At 35.2% G+C, this 27,150-nt stretch overlaps 1 protein-coding gene across 4 annotated transcripts in view; it reads right to left on the bottom strand.

Moving 5' to 3' along the window:
- ZNF148 (zinc finger protein 148) overlaps window positions 1-27,150 on the bottom strand; it is a 137,549-nt gene that overhangs the window by 80,767 nt on the left and 29,632 nt on the right. For 2 of the 4 annotated variants that reach the window (XM_060099411.1, XM_060099413.1), the window contains exons 2-4: window positions 24,757-24,837; window positions 16,594-16,729; window positions 5,964-6,312 (exon numbers count right to left, since the gene is read on the bottom strand). In XM_060099411.1, coding sequence (XP_059955394.1) covers window positions 5,964-6,296 — 333 coding nt within the window. In that variant the 5' untranslated portion in view covers window positions 6,297-6,312; window positions 16,594-16,729; window positions 24,757-24,837. The remainder of the gene's footprint in view (window positions 1-5,963; window positions 6,313-16,593; window positions 16,730-24,756; window positions 24,838-27,150) is intronic. The other 2 variants (XM_060099412.1, XM_060099414.1) reach the window with 1 other exon arrangement.

Genomic DNA, 27,150 nt, shown 5'->3' with positions numbered 1-27,150 from the left:
GATCCAACGCAGCCATAAACAAACAAACAAATAAATAAATAAATAAATTTATATTTTAAAAATACAGCTATCAAGAGCAATACTGATGCAGGAGGGAAATCCAAAAGGGAGGGGATATATGTATATTATGACTGATTCATTTTGCTGTGCGGTAGAAGCTAACACAACTATACTCCAATAAAAATTAATTTAAAATGAAAGAGTAATACTAATGCAAAGATAGACACTAGATCAAACAAAATGAAAACAGAAGAGAAATAGTTTAACTTCTATAAAAATGTACCCAAAAGAAATGAAAACAGACTTGCACAACAATGTTCATAGCAGCTTTATCCATAAAGGTTGAAAACTAAAGATAATAAATAACCATAAAGAAGGAAATAAATAAACAACATTTTAGGATAATGAAACAACAGAATGTTAATCAACAACGAAAAGGGATGAACTACTTATACACCCAACCAACATGAAAAACTGCAAAAACACTACGCTGAGCAAAAGAAGCTGGAGAAGAAATTTTGAAATACCTACTTCATTAGTGTGACAACTAAATAACCAAGCCATCATTCTCTTTCTAATGCAACTGAAAATTAATTTAAAATACATCACAATAGACTACTGCTTTGAGGTGTTCAGTACCAACACCTGCGAAATAAAACCCTTAATCAATCTCTAACTTGTGATATTATACTATAACACAATAGGAATGCACACTTTGTAAAGATGAATGTTACTTTTTAATATACTTATCCACAGGAAAAGCAATTATTATTTTACATTGTTTCAGTTACTTTTCAATTAGTAAGTAAAAACTATGTGAAAAATACTGATGTTACAGCTATTTAGTTCTTTTTTTAAATTTTTATTTATTTATTTTCTTCGTTGCTGTGCACAGGCTTTCTCTAGTTGCGGCGGCTGAGGGCTACTCTTTGTTGTGGTGCAAGGGCTTTTCATTGCGGTGGCTTCTCTTGTTGCGGAGCATGGGCTCTAGGAGTACGAGCTTCAGCAGTTGTGGCATGAGGGCTCAGCAGTTGTGGCTCACAGGCTCTAGAGCACAGGCTCGGTAGTTGTGGCACATGGGCTTAGGTGCTCTGCAGCATGTGGGACCAGGGCTCAATCCTGTGTCCCCTGCACCGGCAGGCGGATTCTTAACCACTGTGCCACCAGGGAAGTCCCTATTTAGTTCTATATTAGAATTTTTTCAAATAAAATTGATATTCTATAGTGGAAAAAAAAAAGAAGCTGGACACAAGAGTTACATATGATTCCGTTCACATAAAGTTCTCAAAGGACAACACTAATCTATGATGGGGGGGAAAAAAACCACAACAACTGTTGTGGAGTGGACTGACCAGGAAGAAACACAAACTTTCTAGGATGATGAAAATATTCTGTACCTTGATGCCTTGTGGGTTACACAAGTTTATGCAGTTGTCAAAACTCTAAACTATAAACTTAGGATCTCACAGCATTTCAATTTAAACTTTTTCTCAATTAAAAAAAATTTCTTTCACTCAAAAAATATCTGACTGCCTACCATAGCCCAGTTATTGAGAACACAAAGTTAAAATACAGGTTCCAGAAAAGAGACCTCACAGTCCTGCAAGCCAAGAAATGAAAAATAAGTTAGTTACTATAATGAAAATTACACAAAAAGAAAGTTTTGAGAACTGAAAAATGGTAGACTGCCAAACAAAGAATATTACAGGTATATACAACATGTACAGAAGTAATAGAAAAAATCATATTGGACCTGGGAAACTAATGTAATTTCAATGTACTTAAAGTATGAAGTGGGGAGAGGGGCTTGAAGCACTGTACACAGGGGCTGGATAAGAAGAGACCTGATCACAGGCCCTTTCGGCCCAAGCAAAAGAATACATTTCAGCTGTTTAGCAATAAGAAACCGCTGAAAAAGTTTTGGTAGGGGAGTGATAAGTATAAATATCGTTTTGGAAAGATCACTATAGGAACCATCTGAAATACAGACTGGATAAGGGTCAGGCTACAATCAGTCCAATAAGAAAGCTATTGCGGGACTTCCCTGGTGGTGCAGTGGTTAAGAATCTGCCTGCGAATGCAGGGGACACGGGTTTGAGCCCTGGTCTGGAAAGATCCCACATACAACGGAACAACTAAGCCCGTGCACCACAACTACTGAGCCTGCACTCTAGAGCCCGCGAGCCACAAATACTGAGCCCGAGTGCCTAGAGCCTGTGTTCTGCAACAATAGAAGCCACTGCAATGAGAAGCTCGCACACCACAATGAAGAGTAGCCCCTGCTCACCCCAACTAGAGAAAGCCCATGGGCAGCGATGAAGACCCAATGCAGCCAAAAATAAATAATAAATACATTTATTTTTTTTTAAAAAGAAAGCTATTGCAATCAACAGACTACTTTATCCAACAACAGCAAAACACTAATTCTTCTCAATCTCACATGGAGCATTCACCAAGACAGATGACATTCAGGGCCATAAAACACAACTTCTCAAATGTAAAAGAACAGAAAATCATATAATAAACACTCTCAGACCATAAGAGAACTAAACTAGAAATCAGTAACAGAAAAATAGTTGGAAAATCCCCAAATGCTTGGATATTAAACAACATACTTCCAAATAACACGTGAATCAAAGAAGAAGTCTCAGAAGAAATTAAAAGATAAAATGAACTAAATGAAAATAAAAATACAACTTATCAAAATGTGAGGGACACTGAAAGCAGTGCTTAGAGAGAAATTTATATCATTGAATGCTATATTAGAATGCCATTTCTATATATCAGAAAAGATCTAAATCAATCACCTAAACTTCCACCACTGAAAACTGGAGGGGCAGATGGCAAATTAAATCCAAAATAACAGGGCTTCCCTGGTGGCGCAGTGGTTGAGAGTACGCCTGCCGGGGCAGGGGACACGGGTTCGTGCCCCGGTCCAGGAAGATCCCACATGCCGCGGAGCAGCTGGGCCTGTGAGCCATGGCCGCTGAGCCTGCGCGTCCGGAGCCTGTGCTCCGCAACGGGAGAGGCCACAACAGTGAGAGGCCTGCGTACTGCAAAAAAAAAAAAAAAAAAAAAAATCCAAAATAACAGAAGAAATCATAAAAATCAGAGCAGATATCAATGAAACTGAAAACTGGAAATCAACAGAAAAAATCAAAAGCTAGTTCTCTATAAAATTATTAAGTCTTTATTGGGGGCAGGTAAAAATGGGGAATTGGTGTGCAGTGGGTATAGAGATTCAGCTTTGCAAGATGAAACAGTTGTACAGTAGATCTAGGGATCTACTGTACAACAATGTGAGATACTGTATGTAACACCATATGCTTAAAAACTGCTAAGATACTTTTTTTTATTTTTTATTTTTTATTTTTTATTTTTTTTTGCGGTATGCGGGCCTCTCACTGTTGTGGCCTCTCCCGTTGCGGAGCACAGGCTCCGGACGCGCAGGCTCAGTGGCCGTGGCTCACGGGCCTAGCCGCTCCGCGGCATGTGGGATCCTCCCGGACTGGGGCACGAACCCGTGTCCCCTGCATCGGCAGGCGGACTCTCAACCACTGCGCCACCAGGGAAGCCCAAGATACTTTTTAAAAAAAAAAAAGGCAGCAAGCCTCTAGCCAGGCTAAGAAAAAAAGAAGATATAAATTACTGATATAAGAAATGAAAGTGGGGACATCACTACAGACACCACAGACATTAAAAGGATAATAAGAGAATACTATGAACAACTCTATGCCCGCAAATTTGAAAACCTAGATGAATTGAACCAATTCCTCGGAAGACACAATCTGTCAAAACTCACACGAGAAGAAACAGACAATCTGAATAGGTCTATAGCTATTAAAGAAATTGAACCAGTAATTAATAACCTTCCAAAAAAGAAAGTAGCAGGCCCTATGGATTCACTGGTGAATTCCACCAAACATTCGAGGAAGAAATTATACCAATTCTCTACACTCTCCCAGAAGACCAAAGCAGAGTGAATATTCCTAACTCATTCTATGAGGCCAGGATTACTCTAATATCCAAACCAGACAAAGATATTGCACGAAAAGAAAACTAGACCAATCTACCTCATGAACATAGATGCAAAAATCTTCAACAGCTATTAGTAATCTGAATCAAACAATGTGTAAAAAGAATTATAAGCCATAACAAAGTGGAATTTCTTCCAGGTATGCAAGGCTGATTCAACATTTAAAAATTAATTACTGTAATCCATCACCATCAACAGGCTGAAAAAGGAAAAGGCTATTGCAATGGACTAGGTAAAAGTTGGTGAGCACATGCATTAGAACACAACTGTAAGTAGTTATCCATTCATTCACACCATGTGCCAACACCTGGGACATAACAGAAAATAAGACAAAATTCATGCTGTCATACATAGATAGAGCCTACAATCTATCAGAGACAGACAGTGAACAAGTCCCTATTGCAGGAACTACACCTAGACCAGACAGAAGTGGCAAGCTGATGATGACGAAGTTTTAACTAGGTTAAAAAACAGGCAGGGGCTATGACTGAGGGGAATATTACAAATAGGATATACAAAGGTCCTAAAGCAAAAGAAAAAGCACAGTATATCAGAAGTACTGAAAGGATCCAGGTTTAATATCACATAAACAGTAGAAGAGGATTACATTACAGTTGTAGTTTTGCTGGTCATCAGGTAAAAATAAAGATACAAGAAGGCAAAGAAAAACACTCAGCCTCCTTACTTTCGTGAGCTTCCCACACTCCCCGCCTGCATCAGCACCATGCTCAGGAAGGCCCTGCTCCTCTCTGCCTGGTTTGCCCTGGCTGTGACTTACCCCACACTACTCCCAGAATTCATCACTGACCTACAGTCAGTCAACCACTGTCCTACTACACTTGACCAGTGACCAAGATACAGAAACAACCACTGACTTGTATTTAGAGAACACACAGACTTTCGCATTACCTACTAATGTGGAATTAAACACCCTCAGCTCTGAGGAAGAAGTCACTAAGGCCAGAGTTGATTATGAGTCACTTCACACAGAAAACTTATGGAGTAAAGATTATGAAGATGTCACTGATGGTTATTCCAAAGAGCCCGTGACTGAAGCACCAGATGAGCCCAGCATCTTCATGGGAAGCAACGAGTCCAGCTCACTGTTTTTGTTTTTTTGTTAGAAAATGAAGCAGTTCTCCATTACCTGTGACCATCACTCTGCTAACTACAACTTTCTTAAAAGATTCTGAGCCTCTGAACAAGCCTACCATTCCATTATAGGAGCTTGAATAATTGCAAAGACTGTGAGACATAGGATGTACCCACTTGAGGAAAGAGTGGCAGAAATTGTACACAGACAGAAAAGGGGCATCTCGTAATCTCTTCACCATGTCCCGTTTAATGTGGGCCCAATAAATGTTCGTTTGAATTGAAAAAAAAAAGTTATGGGTGCCTACAAAAGAGTACCTTAGGTGATGACCTATGACATCCAGGGTAAACAGACTGAAGAGCTGATATCCTTTTTAAAGATAATGAAAAAAATTAAGATGGCAGGAACTGCCAAGAGTTACAGAATTTGAAGGAAAAACTCTCAAGTGTACAATCTTTTTCTAGCTGTGCTCAATCTTTCTACTCTTTAAGGAGAAATCCAGAAGTTGAAACAAAGTATCTTTTAAGATTAAGCACTTAAAATTTAATACACACACACAAAAATTCAATACACAGTAACCCTGATAAATAGATAAATAAATGTGATCCAGAAAAGATAAGTTTCTGAAATGTATGTAATATCAAAACTTAATTTTGCCTTTTCAATTATGATTTTTACCAATATTTAGTATATCTATTTAATAATGCCCATTTGAACTATTTATATTCAGCCTTTAAACACTTCCTGAAATTTCTTCTGTGACTTGTATCACTTAATACAAAATTAATTATGTTTCTAACTGTAAGTTTAATATCTTATAAAGGAATTACTTACAGGGACATTAAGTGCATACTGTAGTCCTTGAGGAAGTCTTTCATGTGTCTCCATCTGCTCTTCATCATTTTTCACTGTTTCCTCATGGACCATGAGTTCATCATGTGATATCATATCCTGTTGTCTCATTTCACTTTCTTGTAACACTTCATCTGCAGCAAGGATCTCCTGGTGAGGCATACTCCGATCTTGAAGAACCGACTCCTGCAGCTCTCCAGACACAGTAGACTGGCCAGACACTCCACCCATTACAACCATTGCCCTGGAAGACTGCATTTCGTCTATGCCGCCACATTTAAGAAATAATCCTTCCAGTTTGTCGTCAATGTTCATGCTTAAGTATAAATGCCTAGAAAGACCAAGTTTGGCAACAAAACATAATAAATTAGTTTCATATGTCTACCTGAATTTTTTAAATTTCAAATTATGAAAGGTACACACTTTAATAAAAATGTTTTATTCATATAATTCAATATTGCCTCCAATTTAAAAATTACCACGATAAATTTCCAAAGGCTGGTAGAGTAAAACACAACTTTTTATTTTTGACATTAAGACACAAAATCCTAATCTATTTCATTATGAAAAATGAGCATGACGTAAAGCAAATTGGGGGTAACACCAGAAGGATCCTTTAATATACTAAAATATCTTAAAAATAAAAAGAAATAACATTAAGAAATAAACTGAGAGTACAGTATCAGGCAAATCATAAAGAAAAATTAGAAATAGTCACTAAATATATAAAATAATATTCACTTACAGTAGTAATTAAAGAAATGAACATTAAAACCATATTTTATCCACCAAACTGATAATAACGCTTAAAAAATACACCTCGGGCTTCCCTGGTGGCGCAGTGGTTGAGAGTCCGCCTGCCGATGCAGGGGACATGGGTTCGTGCCCTGGACCAGGAGGATCCCACATGCCGCGGAGCAGCTGGGCCCATGAGCCATGGCCGCTGAGCCTGCGCGTCCGGAGCCTGTGCTCCGCAGCAGGAGAGGCCACAGCAATGAGAGGCCCGCGTACCACACACAAAAAAAATACACCTGACGTTGAGGTGGCGGGGGGGTGGGGGGAAGACACTCATCTACTGACAGTGGGAGTATATTAGTTCATTTTCAAAGGTAATTTGGTACCGTGTATCAAAAGCCATAAAAATGCACATATTCTTTGAACTGGTGATTTTACTTTTAGGAACCTATCCTGATGAAATCAGAAGTACATATAAAGATATGCATGGAAAATCACTATAGCAGTACTTCAATAGTGTAAAACTGGGCTTCCCTGGTGGCGCAGTGGTTGAGAGTCCGCCTGCCGATGCAGGCGACACGGGTTCGTGCCCCGGTCTGGGGGGATCCCACGTGCCGCGGAGCGGCTGGGCCTGTGAGCCATGGCCGCTGGGGCTGTGCGTCCGGAGCCTGTGCTCCGCAATGGGAGAGGCCGCAGCAGTGAGAGGCCCGCGTACCGCAAAAAAAAAAAAAAAAAAAAAAAAAAAATAGTGTAAAACTGTAATTACACTGCGTATTCAACAAAACGAAACTGGTTAAATTATATTCATACATATGTTTTAAAACTAGACTACAGGGCTTCCCTGGTGGCGCAGTGGTTGAGAGTCCGCCTGCCGATGCAGCTGACACGGGTCCGTGCCCCGGTCCGGGAAGATCCCACATGCCGCGGAGAGGCTGGGCCCGTGAGCCATGGCCGCTGAGCCTGCGCGTCCAGAGCCTGTGCTCCGCAACGGGAGAGGCCACATCAGTGAGAGGCCCGCGTACCACAAAAAAAAAAAAAAAAAAAAAAAAAAAACTAGACTACAGTAAATTTACTAAAAATCATTGAATTGTACACTTAGGATGGATGAATTTTATTGTATATAAATTATATCTCAATGTTTTTCTTAAAAACAGAATCAGAAAAATGGCTATCCTTGGGTGAAGAGGCCATTGATAGGAGGTAGGAAAAGGCGGGTGTTTGGAAACTGCCAATGTTTTTCCTGAGTTGAATGCTGATTGCACAGGTGTGCTCACTTTGTAAAATTTTAAGATGTATATATCTGTGATATGCATACATTTCTGCCAGAATAAATAAATTCAAATTTACTGCATTTATGCTTCAGTAAAAAGTTGAAGTCTGCTGGAATTCAAAAAATATCCATACAGTCAAAAAATGTTCTTGAAAAATATTTGAAAATTTGGGGAAAAAGCCTGATATTAAGGGAAATGTGTGTATAAATATGTGTTTGTACACAGATTTATTGAAAATACTAACAATATTAATATTACCACTGGGTGGTGAAATTACCAGGTTTTTTTCATATTTACATTTATCTCTAATTTGAAAACTTTCTATAATAAAATTTTATTCTTTCAAATGCTTTTAAATTTGTTAAAATGGAAAAAGTAGTATTTTCATTACTAATATATTCTTAAATAGTTGCACATGATTAAATAAATTTAAGAGGTCATGATAAGAACTAGACACTATTAAATAATTACATTATCTTATTACATTATCTTATTTTTTCCATTATTATAGAAAAAACAGGCAATACTAAATCTTCTAACTCTCTTTGCTGTACATTCGCACTCCATTTTGTTACTTGAGAAACTAGCATAACAATCATCATGAAATCCAAAGAAACTTCATCTCAAAGAATGTCAGAACATTGGTACTGTTTGTTTTTTATCAGATTGTGCAAAATAAACACACACACTCGCCCAACATGATGGGCCCACAATTAGTAAATGCATTAACTATGTTTCAGTTTAGTCAGCTCTTTCCCAAATCAATCAGGTAGTAATGGTTACTACTTTGATCATAGCTTTCAGAGGTAAAATAAATGATCAGTTAAATTCAAATACACTACTGAAATTTAAATACTCTTTCATTTACTAAGGTTATCATCTAGGGAGAAAACTTTACTTAAATGTGCAGCTCAAAAAACAGCTCATATAACATATAAACAGCAAAGTAAATAAAAATATAATTCATACTTGCTAACCTTGTCTTCCCTGGTACCAGGTAGTATCCTAAGTCCAGAATACATACGGGACAAAGGAACAAGAATCTAATTTCTCTTTCCAAAATCTTCGAATAGTCTAAAGGACAAACATTTTAAACATATCACCAAATAACTGTCCTCTTCAAATATTCTGTTTATCACATTTCTAGAGAATAAACTATCCCACAACTAAGTGAAATTTAAGTCTCTTAGGGTTAAAATTTGCTTATTTATTTGGAAATCCTTACCAAATCAATTATATTCTTCTAATCTGTTTATTATTTTCCTAAAGGATTTGGAAAGCCCCCAACTTAAAAGGGATGTATATATACACAAAGCCACCCTTTATTGCTGTGACATCTGCTATTGCCACATACATCATTATTAAAAAAAAAAAAAAAAACCCACACCCTTGGGAGCTTTTAAAGAATACAGGAGAAGTAAAAGAAGTAGTTAGTAAAAGAAGACATTAATAAAAGATATTAGACAAACTGACCTAGGACAGAACTTTTTTTTAAAAATTAGCTGAAGTTGAAACTGACTTACTAACCCAATGCAAGGTCTATATTTACCTAAAGTAGTGGTCCTCATCTCCAATGTTTTTTGTCATGCACCTCATCAATTTTTTAAAATTTGTCATATCCTAATACATGTATACTATTTAAAACTATACCTATAATACTGTGTTAATATGTAATATGCCTATTAAAATAAACATAAAAACATAATTTTTTTAAACTAACCTTATCCCTAACACCAGGCTGAAACAGTAAGTATTGAGGAAGTCAAAGCACTTTGGAGAGAGAGAATATCTGGAGGAAAAAAGGCAGGTTGGCAAAAAAGTGCCAGAATGAGGGATTTGGAACAGGAAGATACCACACCTCAATATACAGGTAGTAAATAAAACGGGAAGTGGAAATACTGTTAACGAAGGCAAGCTTGACCTCAAAAATTTTCTTGAAAACAGGCCATATACACAGAAAAAGGAATCACTGTTCCTTTGTGACGTATGGTTTCTTATTCCTATGACCCCAAATTAAGCCATATATTTCAAATTACTGGCTAGCCTAAAAACTGTTCTTGAGACAATTTCCCTTAAATACCAGAAAATACAAAGATTTCAACACAGATTTCAATATCAATGAACACTGCTTTGACAAGGTTTTAAAGTTAGTTTTGGAAAATCTGCCAGAATGAAAACTGTATGTACCACTGAGCCAGCAACCTCACTGCCAGGAGTATATACAATCCTATGTATGTGCTTAGTCATAAAAATTAACCAAAGATGTATGTACAAGGATGTCTGGTGTGACCTTTTAATGGAAAAAGATTGGAAACAACCTAAGCATCCAATAATAGAAGACTTGTTAAATTAATTATGATTCAACCATACACTGGAATACACACAGCCATTAAAGTGAATGAGGTAGTTATATGTGCTGGGTAAAAAGTTTTCCAAGATATATTAAGTGGGAAAGAAAAAAAAATCAAGAAGAAGATACATAGACAACTAAGTGAGCCCCACTTGTATCACACACCTCAACCAGCATCTGGGCAGAGTAAGCTGGACAGGAAATAAACAAGGCTCTCAAACAAAAAAAGTTAATTTAGGGCCTCCCTGGTGGCGCAAGTGGTTGAGAGTCCGCCTGCCGATGCAGGGGATACGGGTTCGTGCCCCGGTCTGGGAGGATCCCATATGCCGCGGAGCGGCTGGGCCCGTGAGCCATGGCCGCTGAGCCTGTGCGTCCGGAGCCTGCGCGTCCGGAGCCTGTGCTCCGCAACGGGGGAGGCCACAACAGTGAGAGGCCCGCATACCGCAAAAAAAAAAAAAAAAAAAAAAGTTAATTTCACTAAGCCCATGGTAAATTGGAAAAGGACAAAGCTACCCTAAGAAAAATGATAAAGAAAAGTATGTTTATTATTGTCCTTGAAGCTCTCTTATATGCACTTACTATCTTTAACTTTCCCCCTTGTAACTCTTACATGATCTATGTCAAAGCTCTTATGTGCTTCTCTGCACACTCAAAAACCCAAACACAGCAAAAGGTCCCATGCTCAAAAGTTAACACAGGCTACTTTCCTTCTCCAATTTCAATATTTTCAGGGAGGATCAGCTGAGTGTAAAGAAAGGAAACTGATGTTATCAATCTGCACTAACATGTGAATATTTAAATGTCTCTTCCTGCTAAACCTTCAAAAAGCCAACTGTTTTTTGACCCAAATGTGTATACAATTAATGGAAATTCAGGAGTTAGGAATATTACACAGGAGAGAGAACGAAAGAAAGAATGCTTAAGTCATGTCACTTACATGAAAGGCTGCTCTGGAAAAAATAAATAAATAAACAACGAATCTGCATTCCCAGGAGCCTCTGTCAAATGGGGAAAAAGAAGGACTAGGTGGAGTAATAAGCAATAAGCCACCCTGAGCTCCTTGTAATGATCCATTATTCTGCAACTGAAGGAAGCCTGGGCAGCTGACAAAGAATATAAAATCGCAGAGCTGTTATGATCCAAGACAGGACGGACAATGATGTTCTAGAACTAATTCAGCTAAAGGTATGATGGCACTCCTTCTGGAGTTACCCCGAACAGAGACTGCTAAAAACTAGAACTTAGTAAGAGAGAGAGGGAAGGAAGGGGCCCACTTCAGGCCAATTTCTCTGAAATCCCCCTTTAGCAGATTACTTCAAATGCTGCATTCTTTTCGCCCTTCCAAGTTTCTTTCTTCTCTCATCTCCATCCCTCTGCCAGAGAAGCTAGAAGGTATAGCAAAAGGAATATTGAGGGACCACAATTCAGCTTTCTGCTCCATTCAATTCTCCCTCTCCCACACACACACCCACGATCCTTTCGTACTGAAAAATGTTTGGTTCAGCTTTGTAAAAGTAATACAAATTGCAGCCGATTAAGAAATCCCTAGTCATTTAAGCCTAATGGCAATGCAGTACTTAAAGAGAATATAAATTATCAGCCGTCACTTTCTCCTGCCTTCCAGAAAAGACAGTTAACTCTTCTTGTTGGACCTTCTAATTTAATGCTTCTAATCAACTGTGTGCAAGCAATTAGAAACTATGTTTTATAGATTTGTATAAGTTGAAATAGAATAAATAAGCTTTGAGTCAGGGCTTTTAATAAGGAGTTAAACACATGGGCGTTTGAGACAAGTATTTTCTCAGTTGAGGGGACTGTCTGGGCTTGTTTTCAGAAGACAAAGTTAACAGAAGCATAATATATGAACAAGTTGGGCATTACTACTCATTTTTAATCAACTATACAATGCTTACTGCGTTTTTTTATGGGAATTCTATAAATTAAAATGGGAATTCAACTTAAAAATTCTATAAATTACGGGAATTCAACTTAAAAATGCTTACTGAGTTTTTTATGGGAATTCTATGCAATTAATGAGGAAAATGTCTTTCCAAATTTATTAACAGGTTTGAGTCTATATTATAAAATTCAGAGATTATCATAACCTGGAGAAGAAAGACAACTAACATGTGTTGAGGATCTACCAGATGTAAGACACTATGCTGGGCACACTGATATGTTACTTCACTTAATATTTACAGTAACACTCAAGACAGTAATAGTATATACGCGTTTAACAGATGAAGAAACTGGAGTTTACCCAAAGTCACAAAGCTAGCATGTAAACTGGGATTTGAAAAGACTTACCTGGTTTAATGCACTTTTTACCATACCATACTACCTCCGTCTTGAAAAGGCCCTGGACACTAAGAACTCGTTGAACTCATTCTCTTCTCACCCACCCACTCTGAAGCCACCCTGTCACCACTGTTTGGCTTGGTAAAGCAATTCTTAGTTGGCTACTCCCGTCTCATGGCTACCATGGGAGAATTCTGTGTGACACAGAATCCCTTTTCTCCTTCAGCATGCATAGACACCTTCCATAATTCCTAAATTCCACTTCTACCTATTATTCACAGCTCAGTAAATTTCTCCTTGTTCTTTTTCATGGGTTCACATATACCCCCTTAATCCTTCCATTCTTTCTTCAAACCTTTACCAAGTTACTTTAGGAAAATCTCTCTTTCTCTTTCCTTTACTTTCCCATTTTCACTTGGAAATCAAAAAAATAATCCTAAATACGGCTGATAAATGTAGGAGCTATGTTAAAGATATACCTGTATCAAAGAAAAGAGGACTGTAAGTTTTAAAGTAAAAACAGATTTGAAGGCTTGTGCCATAATCCTCTAATATTCTTGAAAGCACCTACCTTCCCCTTCAGAATGTACGTGAATATTGATCTGCCACTTTATCACCTTTAATTAAATCTGCATTCAAGTGTGAAAGAAATATATCTCACTTAAAGACACTGCTTTTCTGTTTTATTTACTGAGTTTGGTTGTAATATTATTTTCCATCAACATTTATTGAATAATGTAAAACTTCAACTAAATGAGCCAAAACAGGTTATAGTTGGCAAGCTTAGGAACCTAAACATCATTCTTTTCTATAAAAAGAGTAATTTCCAACTCAATGTCTTCTCCCAAATCAATAATACCCTGCCTTGTACCAGAACCCATTCAACCTATAAAGAAACTTCACTCATAGGCAAAAGAGAAGTACTCAAAGGAACCTGAAACAGATTAAAAAAAAACAAAAACAAAAACCTGGATTTCACAAATTACTTCTGATTCAAAGTATTTTCAACAAACTCCTTGCTGTCTGGAGGATGCCAGTTACATTCATTTGGATATTAATATTTCTAACCTATGTAGTCAGTGAGAAATTACACCTTATAAATATCAGCATTAGAAATACAAGTATCAATCAGCCTCAAGATCAAATTGGTACTACAAAGAAACCCATAATCAAAATGGATTTAACAATCTGCCATTTGTTATTCCTCAGAAGTTTTCTATTCCCTCTCATCCTTCAAAATTATAGTTTTGATCTAAGCAAAAACTGCTTCATCTCTAATTTAGAAACAAAATCTAGCTCTTACCTAGGTTTGTTCTACATTCAGAAACCCCTTCAGATACACCTTTGTATAACTACCATTTTGCATCTATAAAGCATATTTTGTAAACTATGCCCTTTGACTTTTAATTGTTACTATTCAAAACATCCTAATAGGAGCATCATTTACAATAATGGCAACTAGACAAAATGGCCTTTTTTATTAGTGCTTGCAACAATAAAAGATGCTTAATAAGAGAATTTACAGACTAAGATAAATCACTTTACACAATATGACAACTAAATAAAAACCTGTGATTGTTTTTTAACCACAGAAAAATAATTTATAAATATTTAAGCCAAAGTTAACAGGCATCTCTATATGCCCAATGCCCTGCTCAAATAAAGCAGAATCTAAGCATATTCTCCATTCCAAATACTCATCACCAGTCTTCTCAAACAATGTAACAACAAGAAATTAGTGGTATTTAGAAATGGTAAGACATCAAATTTATGGCAACTGTTTGTTGAGAAACAGCTATATTTTATCTTAAAAAGGAGAGGGAAAGGGAAAAGGTAAAAAAGATCCAAGCAAAACAGAACCCTACATTCTGCTAGATCTAGTTGTGTCATCCATCTCATTTTATGCCAATACCAACAATTCAAACATTCATATTAAAAATACTTACTCTATTAGGAAACTATAAGTTTTCTACAGTTTTGTATAATAAAAGAAACATTAAAAATACTTCTTAAACTTCCCTATACACTAAGCTATTTATAATATGTACTATATAATAACCAAGACTCATTTCAAAACAGAAAAGTGTTAACTATTTAAATCAAAATTTTAATTTTTAAACATTGGATAAATGCTCTCACTTCACAGTACAAACCCTATTTGTGAAGTACAATAAAACTAAAAATGCATTCGTCACCTTCAATGCCAAAAACACCGAAAATGTCTTATAACCATTTTCTAATAAAGTTAAATCAACAGGCCTAATATAAATACTCGATACAAGTATACAAAATTTACTGAAACTGTTATCTCAAGTCTCAAAAAAAAAGGTACCTAGGTTAATATATGTTGATATTGACATAAAATATGATGGAAAACTGACAACTAATTTCCAACCCTTTAATAAATTCTCTAATAGAAACATACAATATTTGATATTTGTTTCAAAACACAGTATTTACAACAGGCCAAGAACCATATAATGTAATTACAATGAAATATTTTTCAACTACAAAAATATAAAGTATATAATGTCTTTGGGAATAAGTTGTTCTCATGAGATCTAAACATTTAGAATAGATTTTTTAGAGTTAGAAAGAACCAGTTACACATCATTTAGCTTTATGTTAAGAAGATTCTCTCACCCAAGCCCCTCATCCTTGCCTTAAGACTCTAAAACGTTAAACAAACCATTTCAACCTAATGGCAGTGAAACAAAATGAGGAATTATCTCAAAAGTCACCTTTAACTTTTAAGACCTTATTCCACCTTATGACATCAAGACAGCAGTATTGAATCAAAGAACCATGATGACTATTTACAAAACTAAAATTGTCTCAGAACTCAAAACAATCTCCAAAGCACTGTCACAGGCCAAGAGTTAATATGTCTTAAGACAATATTTTAAACTTATATTTTAATGTTAGTCCAACTAGATACATGGAAAGTAAATCTGACAAACCCTAATGTGACAGACAACTAGCTATCCCCCCAGATTCTGTTCTCTCCTTCTTGCCCAATAATAAAATATTAAGTGAGACACACAATGACCTAGGTAAGACTCATTTTCCAGCCTCTCATGCAGTTGATTGTGGTCATGTAACAGTTAAAGCCAATGGGACATAAGTAGAAATGATATACACAACTCTCCTAAAAGGAAAAGAAAATGTTCTTCCCTTTTCCCTCTTTCTACTGGCAGACATGATGGTAACCCTCTTGGACCACAAGATAGAAGCCACATGTTAAGAATAGCAAAGCAAAACAAAGAAGCCTAGGTTATGATGACTCTGGAGCGTCCAAACAATCCTGATATTGTTTATATGGACTTTTCAAATAAATATAAATGCATTTCTACATTTTTAAGCACCTGTCACAGTAGACAAGTCTAAATTTTAACTAATATACTTAATATAAATGATTATTAAAATTATCTACATGTCTGCTTCCTTATATTAGCATAGGCAAACATACAATATGTACAAAGGTACAGTAACATGCTTTTTCACATTTAAAAAATTATATGCCAAACACCATTAGATTTGATTAATAGGTCTAATTTTCCCACATATGAAAATAGTTTCCCTGGAAATCCTGGAAAATTTAATGTGGCTATGTATGCATTTATGACAGGTGAGTGGAAAATGCAATTAACCCTGCTGAAGAAAAGGGTTAAAGAAGGAAAAACCTTCCCACTTAAATTTCACCTAAGATTACATAATAAGCTACACATATTCTCTTGGGCTAAACTTAAAACCCAAAGCTATATCATTACTCATCAATTTTCTCTTAACACTGTTTTCTCAAGAAAAATATTAAATCCTAAGTTTCTTCCAGATATAAATACTACAACATAAAGAAACTATTATACAAACTTAACATGAAATTCTAGCAGCCAAAAAAAGGTTTCATATTTGAAAATTTTACTTATTCATGATTATGAAAAATAAGTATTGAAGTTACCTGAGACTAACGTAAAAATGAAGACTTCAAGGAAGGGAATGCTGTAGAGTTGAAAAAGAAATCATGGTTGAGTTTCTACCTTTCGTAGGCTTCAGAGACCCTCAATACCACTTCAATCATTTATGCCATCCAATTCCTACAAAAAAAAAAATAAAAATAAAACACAACAAACAAAACACATTACTTATGGAAACACAAATACTGTACAAATATAACATGGACAAACTGGTATGCATAATGAAGTGATCACTCTTTGTAAATAGTAAGCTATGCCTGAATAACCAGTGCAATGACTTCTTTTTAAATCTGAAACTGGGAAAATACAATAGTGATAAGTAGTAACTGTGAAATAACCCTGGCCTTATAAAGAATAATTTGCCTAGATCTGGAGTGTACAACTTCAGAGACATGGGATATTGAAGGAAATTCAGAAGGTTACAGACCTACATGTTTACAAAAGAGAAATCAGTGATTAAAAACTCACTTATCTGCTTTGCAAAGGCTATGAACTGAAGAGAGAAGCAAACACAATTCTAGGCCTTAAAAATAACAAACAGAACTAGTCCTGTAACAGAATGTACATGTATTCACAGTAGAAAGGATTACAGTCGTAAAATCATACTAAATACCTACAGAAATATGATCACCAAGGTCATCTTTGACTAGAAAAGCTGACAAAAATGGGAATAATCATAGGGAGACTATGTTCCATACCCCAAAAAATTAAAATGAAAAACATAAGCTATACACAAGAAGAAAGTTTCCTGTCAGTGAATATTTCTGAACCCAGTAACAGACTAAAGAATTTATGGAGTTTCCTACCATAGAGGTTTTTAAAAATACTGCATTCCTACCTATTAAGAATAATTTGTATTTACTCCTCCACAGAAAGCTTGGAGACCAGATGATATGACACATCTTATGATTTTATATCAGTTTTTACAGTGGTGCAAAGGCAATAAGAGTAGTCTTTCTCACCTAAAATATACCAGTAATAAGTCCATCTTTGTACTTCAGAAAGTATAATACATTCACTTTTTAAAATATTTCAACACTGTATCCATATTTTTAAAAAGTTTAAATTCTGATGGAACTATTTACCCCTCAGTATCCTTTCATTTCAGAATTTTCCTTCATATTCACACATGTCTACTTTTGCAGATGAACTCTTGCTCAAAAAAAACATTTTTTTTCACTAGGATTGTATCATATATAAATAAATAGCAAAATGACAACAGTAACAATAACCTGGGCAGGCAGGGAGGGGGGAGTCACAATCTGAAATTACTCCAATATGTTAGCTAAAGTGCCCAGTTTTCAACAACAAATTATAAGGTGTACCAAAAAAAAAAGAAAGAAAGAAAAGAAAAATGTGACCCACATTAATGAAAAATAGCAATCACAACAGTTTCTGAGCATCCCCAGATGTTGGTTTAAGCAAAGATTTCAAAACATCTATTATAGACATGTTAAAAAAGAACCCATCTTTAACTTTTTTTAATTATGAAAACAATCAACAGATAAGAAATTCTCAATAAGGGTACAGAATTTATGTAAAAGAACCACATGGAAATTCTGAAGCTGAAAAGTATAATAACTAAAACAAAAAATCTACTACAGGATTCAAGATGGCAGAAGAAAATAGATGACCTTGAAGATATATCAGTAGAAACTATCCAATCTGAAGAACAGTGAGAAAAAAAAATTGAAGAAAACTGAACAGAGCCTCAGAGAACAACTTATCAACATTTCTGGAGTTCCAGAGGAGAGAAACGGCAGGGAAAAAAAATTTTTTTTAATAAAACACCACCAGAAAATTTTCCAAATTTGATTTTTTAGAAGAAATTAAATCTTAGAAGTTCAATGAATCTCATGGAGAATAATTACAAAGAGACACACCTAGACACATCATAGCCAAACTGTTAAAAACAAACACAAGGAGAAAAATCATGCAAGCATAAAGAGAAAAATTACTCAGCATGTGCAGGAGACCACAATACGATTAACAGCTGACTTTCAATCAGAAACAACAGAGGCCAGAAGACAGTGGGATCACATTCTCAAAGTGCTGAAAGAAAAAACCTGTCAATCAAGAAGGCAGCAAAACTACCCTTCAAAAATGAAGGCATAATAAACATAGTCTCAGATGGACAAACACTGAGAGAATTTTTTGTAGACCTTCCATACAAGAAATACTAAAGGAAGTCCATCAAGTTGAAAGGAAATGACACCAGACTTAAATAAACAGGAAGAAAAGAACACCAGAAATGGTAAATATGTGGGTTAAACTAAAAAACTGTATAAAATACATTTTTCTCATTTCTTCTCTTAACATCTTTAAAAAATATAAGAATCTATAAAGCAATGGTTATAACACTGTATTGCTGGGTTTGTAGCATATATGAATGTAATATATATATATATATATATATATATATATATATATATATAGTGGCATAACAGAGGAAGGAGAAAATGGAGCTATACTGGAGCAAAGTTCCTATATTTTACTGATACTGACTTAGCGTTAATATTAAGCAAACTATTAAAATGTATAATGTAAACACCATAGCAATCACAAAGAAAATATCTTAAATTATATTTAGAAAAGACATCAATAGAGTAATTAATATGGCACACTAAAAAACATTTAACACAAAAGAAGGCAGCAAAGGAAGCACAGAGAAACAAAAACCATAAGAGACATATATAAAACAAATGGCAAAATGGCAAATGTAAATCTAACCATGTCCATAATTAAATATGAATGTCTAAACAGCCCAATAGAAAGGCAGAGACTGTCAGATTGGACAAAAACAAGATTCAACTATGTGCTGTCAATAAGAGACACACTTTAAATTCAAGACAAAGTAAAAAAATGCGGAACAAAGGGCCTCCCTGGTGGCGCAGTGGTTGAGAGTCCGCCTGCCGATGCAGGGGATACGGGTTCGTGCCCCGGTCTGGGAGGATCCCATATGCCGCGGAGCGGCTGGGCCCGTGAGCCATGGCCGCTGGGCCTGCGCATCCGGAGCCTGTGCTCCACAACGGGAGAGGCCACAACAGTGAGAGGCCCACATAACACAAAAAAAAAAAAAGGAAAAAAAAAAAAAAAAATGCGGAACAAAGATATATATACTATGGAAAGAGTAACCATAAAACAGATGGCATGGTTATATTAGTATTAGACAAAACAGACTTTAAGACAAATATTACTGGAGATGAAGAAAGATATTTCAAAATGACAGTCAATAAATTATGAAAATATTATAATAATTATAAACCTTAAAATAATGAAGAGCCCTAAAAAAATAAAAGAATAACATAAATTAAAAAAATAAAATAAAATAAAATAAAATAAAAAAAAAATAAAAAAATAAAAAATAAAAAATAATAAAAAAAAAAAGAATAACTAACATTATTGAAAAGAAAAATAGAAAATTCAACAATTAGCACTGGAGATTTCAATACCCCACTCTAAATAATTGACAGAATAACTATACAGCAAATTAACGAACATATAGAAAACCTGAACCACACTCTCAACCAACTATACCTAGTTGGCATATAGAAAACTCCAGCAAACAACAGAATACATATTGTTGAATACATACACACTCTCCAGGACAAACCAAATGCTAGGCCATTAAACAAGCCTCATAAATGTAAAAGGACCGAAGTCATACAAAGTATGTTCTCCAACCATAACAGAATTAAAGTAGATATCAACTAAGTTAGAAACTGGAAAATTCTCAAGTGTTTGAAAATTAAACTTCACAATTCTGAATAACATATGGGTCAAAAAAGAAATTAAAAGAGAAGAGATGTTAGAGAATATTTTTAACTGAATGAAAACAAAAACAAACACATCAAAATCAATGGGATGCAGCTCAAGCAGTACTTAAAAGGAATTATATAACTTTAAGTATACTGAAAAAAGAGGAGTCTCAAATCAATAACATGAGCCTCCACTTTAATAAATCAGAAAAGGAGTAAACTAAGGGACTTCCCTGGTGGTCCAGTGGTAAAGAATCCACCTTCCAATGTAGGGGACGTGGGTTCGATCCCTGGTCAGGGGAACTAGGTTCCCACATGCTGCAGGGCAGCTAAGCCCGTGTGCAGCAACTACTGAGCTCGCACACCTCAACTGGAAAGCCCGTGTGCAGCAAACTACAGAGCCCACACACTCTGGAGCCCACACGCCACAACTATAGAGCTCACGTGTCCTGGAGCCTGCGTGCCACAACTAGAGAAGAGAAAAAACTTGCATGCCACAACTAGAGAGAAGCCCGCGCACCACAAGGAAAGATCCCGCATGCCTCAACGAAGATCCCACATGCTGCAACTAAGACTTGACACAGCCATAAATAATTAATCAATTAAATTAATTAAAGTATTTTTAAAAAGAAAAAGAGCAAACTAAACCCTAAAGCAAGCTGAAAAATATATTGAAAATATAGAGCATAAATAAATAAAATACAAACAGGAAGATAGAGAATAACTTGTTTTTTTAAAAAAGATCCAAAAAATTTACAAACTTTCAGGAAGACTAACCAACAACAAAGAGAAAAAACACAAATCACCAAAATTAGGAATGAAAGAAGGGATATTACCACTGACCTCTCAAAAATTAAAAGAATTATACAGGAAGGAATATTATAAACAGATATATGCCAACAAATTAAACAACTTTTTATGAAATTCCTAAAAAGACATATTACTGACACATAAACTAATTAAAGAAGAAACAGAAAAATCTGAATATAACAAACTGAGTTAGTATTTAAAATCTGCCCACAAAGAAATGGCCTCACTGATGAATTCCATCAAATATTTAAGGGGGCAATACCAATCCTTCACAAACTCCTTCACAAAACAGAGGAAGAGGGTACATTTTGCAACTCAATCTATAAAGCTGGAGTTTCTTTGATATAAAGACATCACATGAAAACTACACTCCAATGTCTCTCATAAACACAGATACAATATCCTTACAAAATATTAGTAAACTGAATCTAGCAACAGATTAAAAAAAGGCCTATATATACACCAAGACCAAGTAATATTTACCTCATGAAGGCAATGGTGGTTTAACATCTGAAAATCAATTAATGTAATGCACCGTATTAGGAGACTAAAGGACAAAAACCACATGGTTATCTCAATAAACAAAGAAGAATTTGACAAAATTCAACACTTACTCATGATAAAAAAATTTCAACAAACTAAGACTAGAAGAGAACTTCCTCAAACTGATAAAAGGTATCTACAAAAAAAAAAACAAAAAACAAAAAACTAACATCATGCTTACTGGTTAAACACTGAATGCTTTCCTCCTAAAAATCAGGATGTCCATTTTCACCACTTCTATTCAAGACTGTACTAAAGGTTCTAGCTAGTAAAATAGAGCAGGTAAAATCAATCAATCAACCAACCAACCAAGCAATAAATTGATCAAGTAATGGCATCCAGATTAGAAAAGACGAGAAATAAAACTGTCTTTATTCTCTAGCGATATGATCTTGTATGTAAAAATTTCCCAATGAATCCACAAAAAAGCTACGAGAACAAATAAACAAGTTCAGCAAGGCCACCACCACTGAGAACTGATAAACAAGTTCAGCAAGGGCACAAGATATTAGATCAATAAAGAAAAATCAATTATATTTCTATAGTGAAATGACAGCTTTATATCACATCTTCCTATTAAAAATTTGAGCTGAGGGCTTCCCTAGTGGCACAGTGGTTAAGAATCCACCTGCCAATACAGGGGACACGGGTTTGAGCCCTGGTCCGGAGGATCCCATGTGCCACGGAGCAACTAAGCCCGTGTGACACAACTATTGAGCTTGTGCTCTAGATCCCGTGAGCCACAATTACTGAAGCCCGTGCACCTAGAGCCCGTGCTCCACAACAAGAGGAGCCACCGCAATGAGAAGCCCGCGCACCACAAAGAAGAGTAGCCCCCACTCGCCACAACTAGAGAATGCCTGTGCGCAGCAACAAAGACCCAATGCAGCCAAAAATAAATAAATAAAATAGATACATCATTAAAGAAATTAAAAAATCTGAATTGATTCAAATTTTCTGTCTTATCCCTCAGTAGAGTTTTAAAATTTTTTTCAAGTAGATTTGTCCCAGGCATTTTATCTCTTTAGTTGTTACTGTGAATGTATACATCTTCTTCCTTTATTAGCCCTAATTCTACTATTTGTATTAAAAAATCATTTATATATAATTGATTTTATAAGCAGTTCCTTTACTGAATTCTCAGTACAAAAAACAAAACTGATTTCAGGAACAGATCCCCCCCATCCAAAAAAAAAAAACCATGGAAATTCAGTATACGATAAATGTGACATTTCAAATATGTAGAAAAGAAATGCATCATTCAATAACGGGAATGAGGACAAAGGGTAAGCCATCTGGAAAAAGGTAAAGCTGATCTCTACATTTATTGCTTAGACCGAATACATTCAATATAAATCAAGATTTTAAACAATTTAAACCATAAAAAGTAATAGAAAACCCATATAACTTTTCAAGTTCACTGAATCTAAAACTACCAATCATAAGAAACACAACTAATTTTGTCATTTAGAAAAAAACAATGCCAAACCATGACAAGCCAACAATTCACGTCATTCAGAGATGTTATAATGTGGAGGGAAAAACAAGTCCTACAATCAGTGGGGGAGACCTTTTAAACCTTACACAGGAAACCCACCTCCACCCCAGCCCTGAAGAAAAAGATCTCTAAATTCAATCATACAAAATTAAAACTTCAACAAGGCAAAAATAAAATCAAAAGATAAGCAAAAACTGAGTGAAAACCATCTGCCTAATGCATGACCAAACAGATCACTGAAAATATATATATGGCCAATAATAGTGGGGGAAAAAATGCTCAAACTCACAATGAAATTTTGAAAAGCAATACTAAACAATAAAAAACTGACAAATACTAAAAGTTTGACAGTAGCTAGTATTATCAAAGAGATAAAGAGATTCCCATTTTCCCAGACTACTGATGTTGGGGCAATCTTTTTAGTTGGGCAATTCAACCATCAAATTATTAAATGTACACACTTTTTGACCCAACAATTTTTCCTTTAGGAATTTATACTACAAATATATTTTTAAATATGTGCAAAGATGTATCCAAGAATATTCACTATATTCCCATTTATTACTGCAAAAAACCTTAACCTAAATAGCCATAAATAGGAGGCTAGTTAAAATAATTATGGTACATCCAAATATAGGAATACTACACAGAATGAAATAAGGAGGAATGATATGCAAAGATACAGAAGCTAACAACAAAAAAGACATGCTGATAATAAACAACATGTACAGTGTGATCTCATTTTTATACAAGTTATGTAAATATAGGTATACATATAAATTTCTGCATATATATGGAAAATGTCTGTAATGATACACACACACACACACACAAATGTTAACAGTAAATGGGAATAAGCAAAGACTTTAAAAAATTTTTTACATTATAACATTCTCTACTGCATAAGTGTATATTCCTCTTATAATAAACCTGGGTAAGAAGTGAGAAGTGTTAAACGAAATCTTAAAATATGGCCACTAAAACTGCTAATATTTTCACACCTTCGCTTTAAAAGAATTCTCAAAACAAATAAAATTTATGAGAATATTTGAATTTTTATGATCATTAATAATGACATGAGAATATGTGCCATTGACAAACATGTAAATACCCTGAAAACTGTGAAATATTTAATTTTCTTTCACTTTGTTTGAAAGATAAAAGCACAGGTCTAATATATGTACCAACACAGCCCAACAAGACAGGAGAGGATCATGGTTCTTCCTAAAATAAGGGAACCTGAGCCTAAAAAAGAGAAATGCAAGTAATCTTCTTAAGTGAGAAAAGATAATGGTCTTCATACAAAACTAATAACATTAAATTCTTTCCAATGTATAGATGTTCATATCTGTATATAGTGATATCATGCTATGTATATGCAATATTCACGCTATATATAAGCAAGTATAAAAGAAAAAGGGAATGTCCAGTAAATGCAGAGTACTACCCAACAGCTGTGATAGGTGTGTTCATGTTCAAGTATATGGGCATCTATCACAGGTAAAAATTAGAGGTTGAGTAAAACGGGGTTGGATTACCTCTACAAAATAGGTCAGGCAAATGCCCATCCCGCCAGATCACTTGGCCGAATTTCCAAGCTGTTGATTCCTCCCTCTATCCTATAAAAGTACAAAAATACAGGTTATGCCCCCCCCAAAATCAGGATTAGACATATTCTTAAAGTCAGGTAAAACAGGTATATCAAAATGTGCTAAATCTGACAAAATTCTTTCCATGGTAGATACTATTGGATTAAATAAAATTACTTCACTTAGAACACTTAGTTCAACTGTAATGACCCATCAGTGCTGAATGATATCATGAAGAAAAGAAATGACCCAGACACTAACTGGACTTTTTCAAATTTAACTTCTAGCTGAGGATTAGGATTTCTTTAAAATCAGGGTAATAAACTAGAACTATCATAAACAACTTAAAATAGGAAGGAAGGCACAAAATGTATTTCACTAAAATCATAATTACTCAAATAGTACTAGTTCCTGTTAAAATCCCAAAGTAACATCTCCCTGAGCTCAAAGTCTAATTATATTAAGAATATAGTTTTTGAAAATACAAAAATGTTTATTTAAAATTTTCAAGGCAAAGATATTTAATAACGTTAAAATGGTGCATAAATATTTTTTAATATCTATAATCAATCTTTGAACAGAGACTAATACAGAAAATTAACACTCCATGTTGGTATTGCATTGATATTGGACATATATAATTTTCTTCCTGCAACTGGGATATGTTTTCTGGTATATGAAATGGAGGTAATGAGGACTGAAAGCTGAAATTTTATTAGAAACAAAGAGTAGGCCAAATATAACTTTTATTCAGAAATAAAAAAGCATTTTATATAATAGCCTAAACACATTTTTAGGACTCAATAAATACCCTGCAAATAAATAAGCTATAAATATAAAAGCAGGACAATTAAAGAAACACTAAATCTTCAGAAAATAACCAACTATATTAATTCTAACCTGTGTTTACACAATTTTATCAAGGGATTACAAACATTACAGCATTTCTGATAATTCAGCATTTTCTAGTCCTTAGCCAGTCAGTAGCTTTGTTGCTAAACTAGTTATGAACAAAAGATCTATTTAAAATAATTTATTTCTACTAAGTTCTTAATTGCCTGCCTCAAAGTTTTGTTCCCAAGCATTCAAAAGAGCATATATGCCATTCCTCTCAATTACTTAAAACTACTTTTAAATATATATTTTCTACAGTGTTAGTACCAAAAAGATAATAAAAGCCATAAAACTATATTATTGTGGTAGACACTATTAAAAACAGGTAAAGTAAAATAAAACTGTATCTGCGCTACACTGCTATCACCATTCTACATCCTTTACTGTATTCAACTTTTAGAATTACTAACACAGTTCACAGGAATAGAGTAAAGTTGAACAGAAAAGACATGGTAAAGTCTATATATGGGAAATAAAAATGTCTTTAGACATTAGCAACTTTGGTATTACATTATGAGTCTTTTAAAGTTGACTGGATTTATCTAGTCCACAATCAAAACATTATTACTTATGTCATCACATAATAATGGTAACATATACAGCTGGACAAACATTTTTGAAATGTTAATATTCTGTTGAAAACATTTTCACAAAAAGCCTACTCACCTTGCATCACTTTTTATTGAAAGCTCTAAATTAAGGCTGTCACACATCAAAGACTATAACTAGGTATGTTAAAAGAGAAGGAAACAAAAATAATATAGTGAAGCAAGAAGGAAAAAGCAGCATGCCTCACTCCCACATACACACATCCCCCAAATGTACAAAATAATATAACCTGAAAGTCCAAATCTATAAACAGAAATTTTGGAATGTCTTTCCCATCACAACCTTTCCTCTACCATGGAAACCCACAATTCCCCCTAACTCACCTGCCACGTAGTCTCTGTCTCTGGAAACCTAATTCATTTAGCATCATCTACCAATTCCACTTATCCTTCCAAGTCTCTATCCCTACTTCTTCTCTACCACCCCTCTCCACCAAAAATGGGGAAAAGAAAAGAATCTACCAGGCTGGAAACTAAGACCCTGTAAGTACAAAAAGAAAGGTATAAAGTTACTTGGGCAACCACCCAATGACCAGCTAAGATCTTCCTCTTTCCCTGCCCCACTTCCCCTACTTTAGGAGTGACTGAATATTCCTGCTTAGCAATTCCTCTAATTTAAGATTTTGCTGGCTAATTATTCCCTGATTATAATCACTTGTGCAGGGGCTTCCCTGGAGGCACAGTGGTTAAGAATCTGCCTGCCAATGCAGGGGACACAGGTTCGAGCCCTGGTCCAGGAAGATCCCACATGCCACGGAGAAACTAAGCTCGTGCGCCACAACCACTGAGCCTGCGCTCTAGAGCCCGCGAGCCACAACTACTGAAGCCCATGCGCCTAGAG

Source organism: Mesoplodon densirostris, chromosome 5, assembly GCF_025265405.1.
Source record: "Mesoplodon densirostris isolate mMesDen1 chromosome 5, mMesDen1 primary haplotype, whole genome shotgun sequence".
Lineage (NCBI taxonomy): Eukaryota > Metazoa > Chordata > Mammalia > Artiodactyla > Ziphiidae > Mesoplodon > Mesoplodon densirostris.
This window is presented reverse-complemented; position numbering and strand designations above follow the sequence as displayed.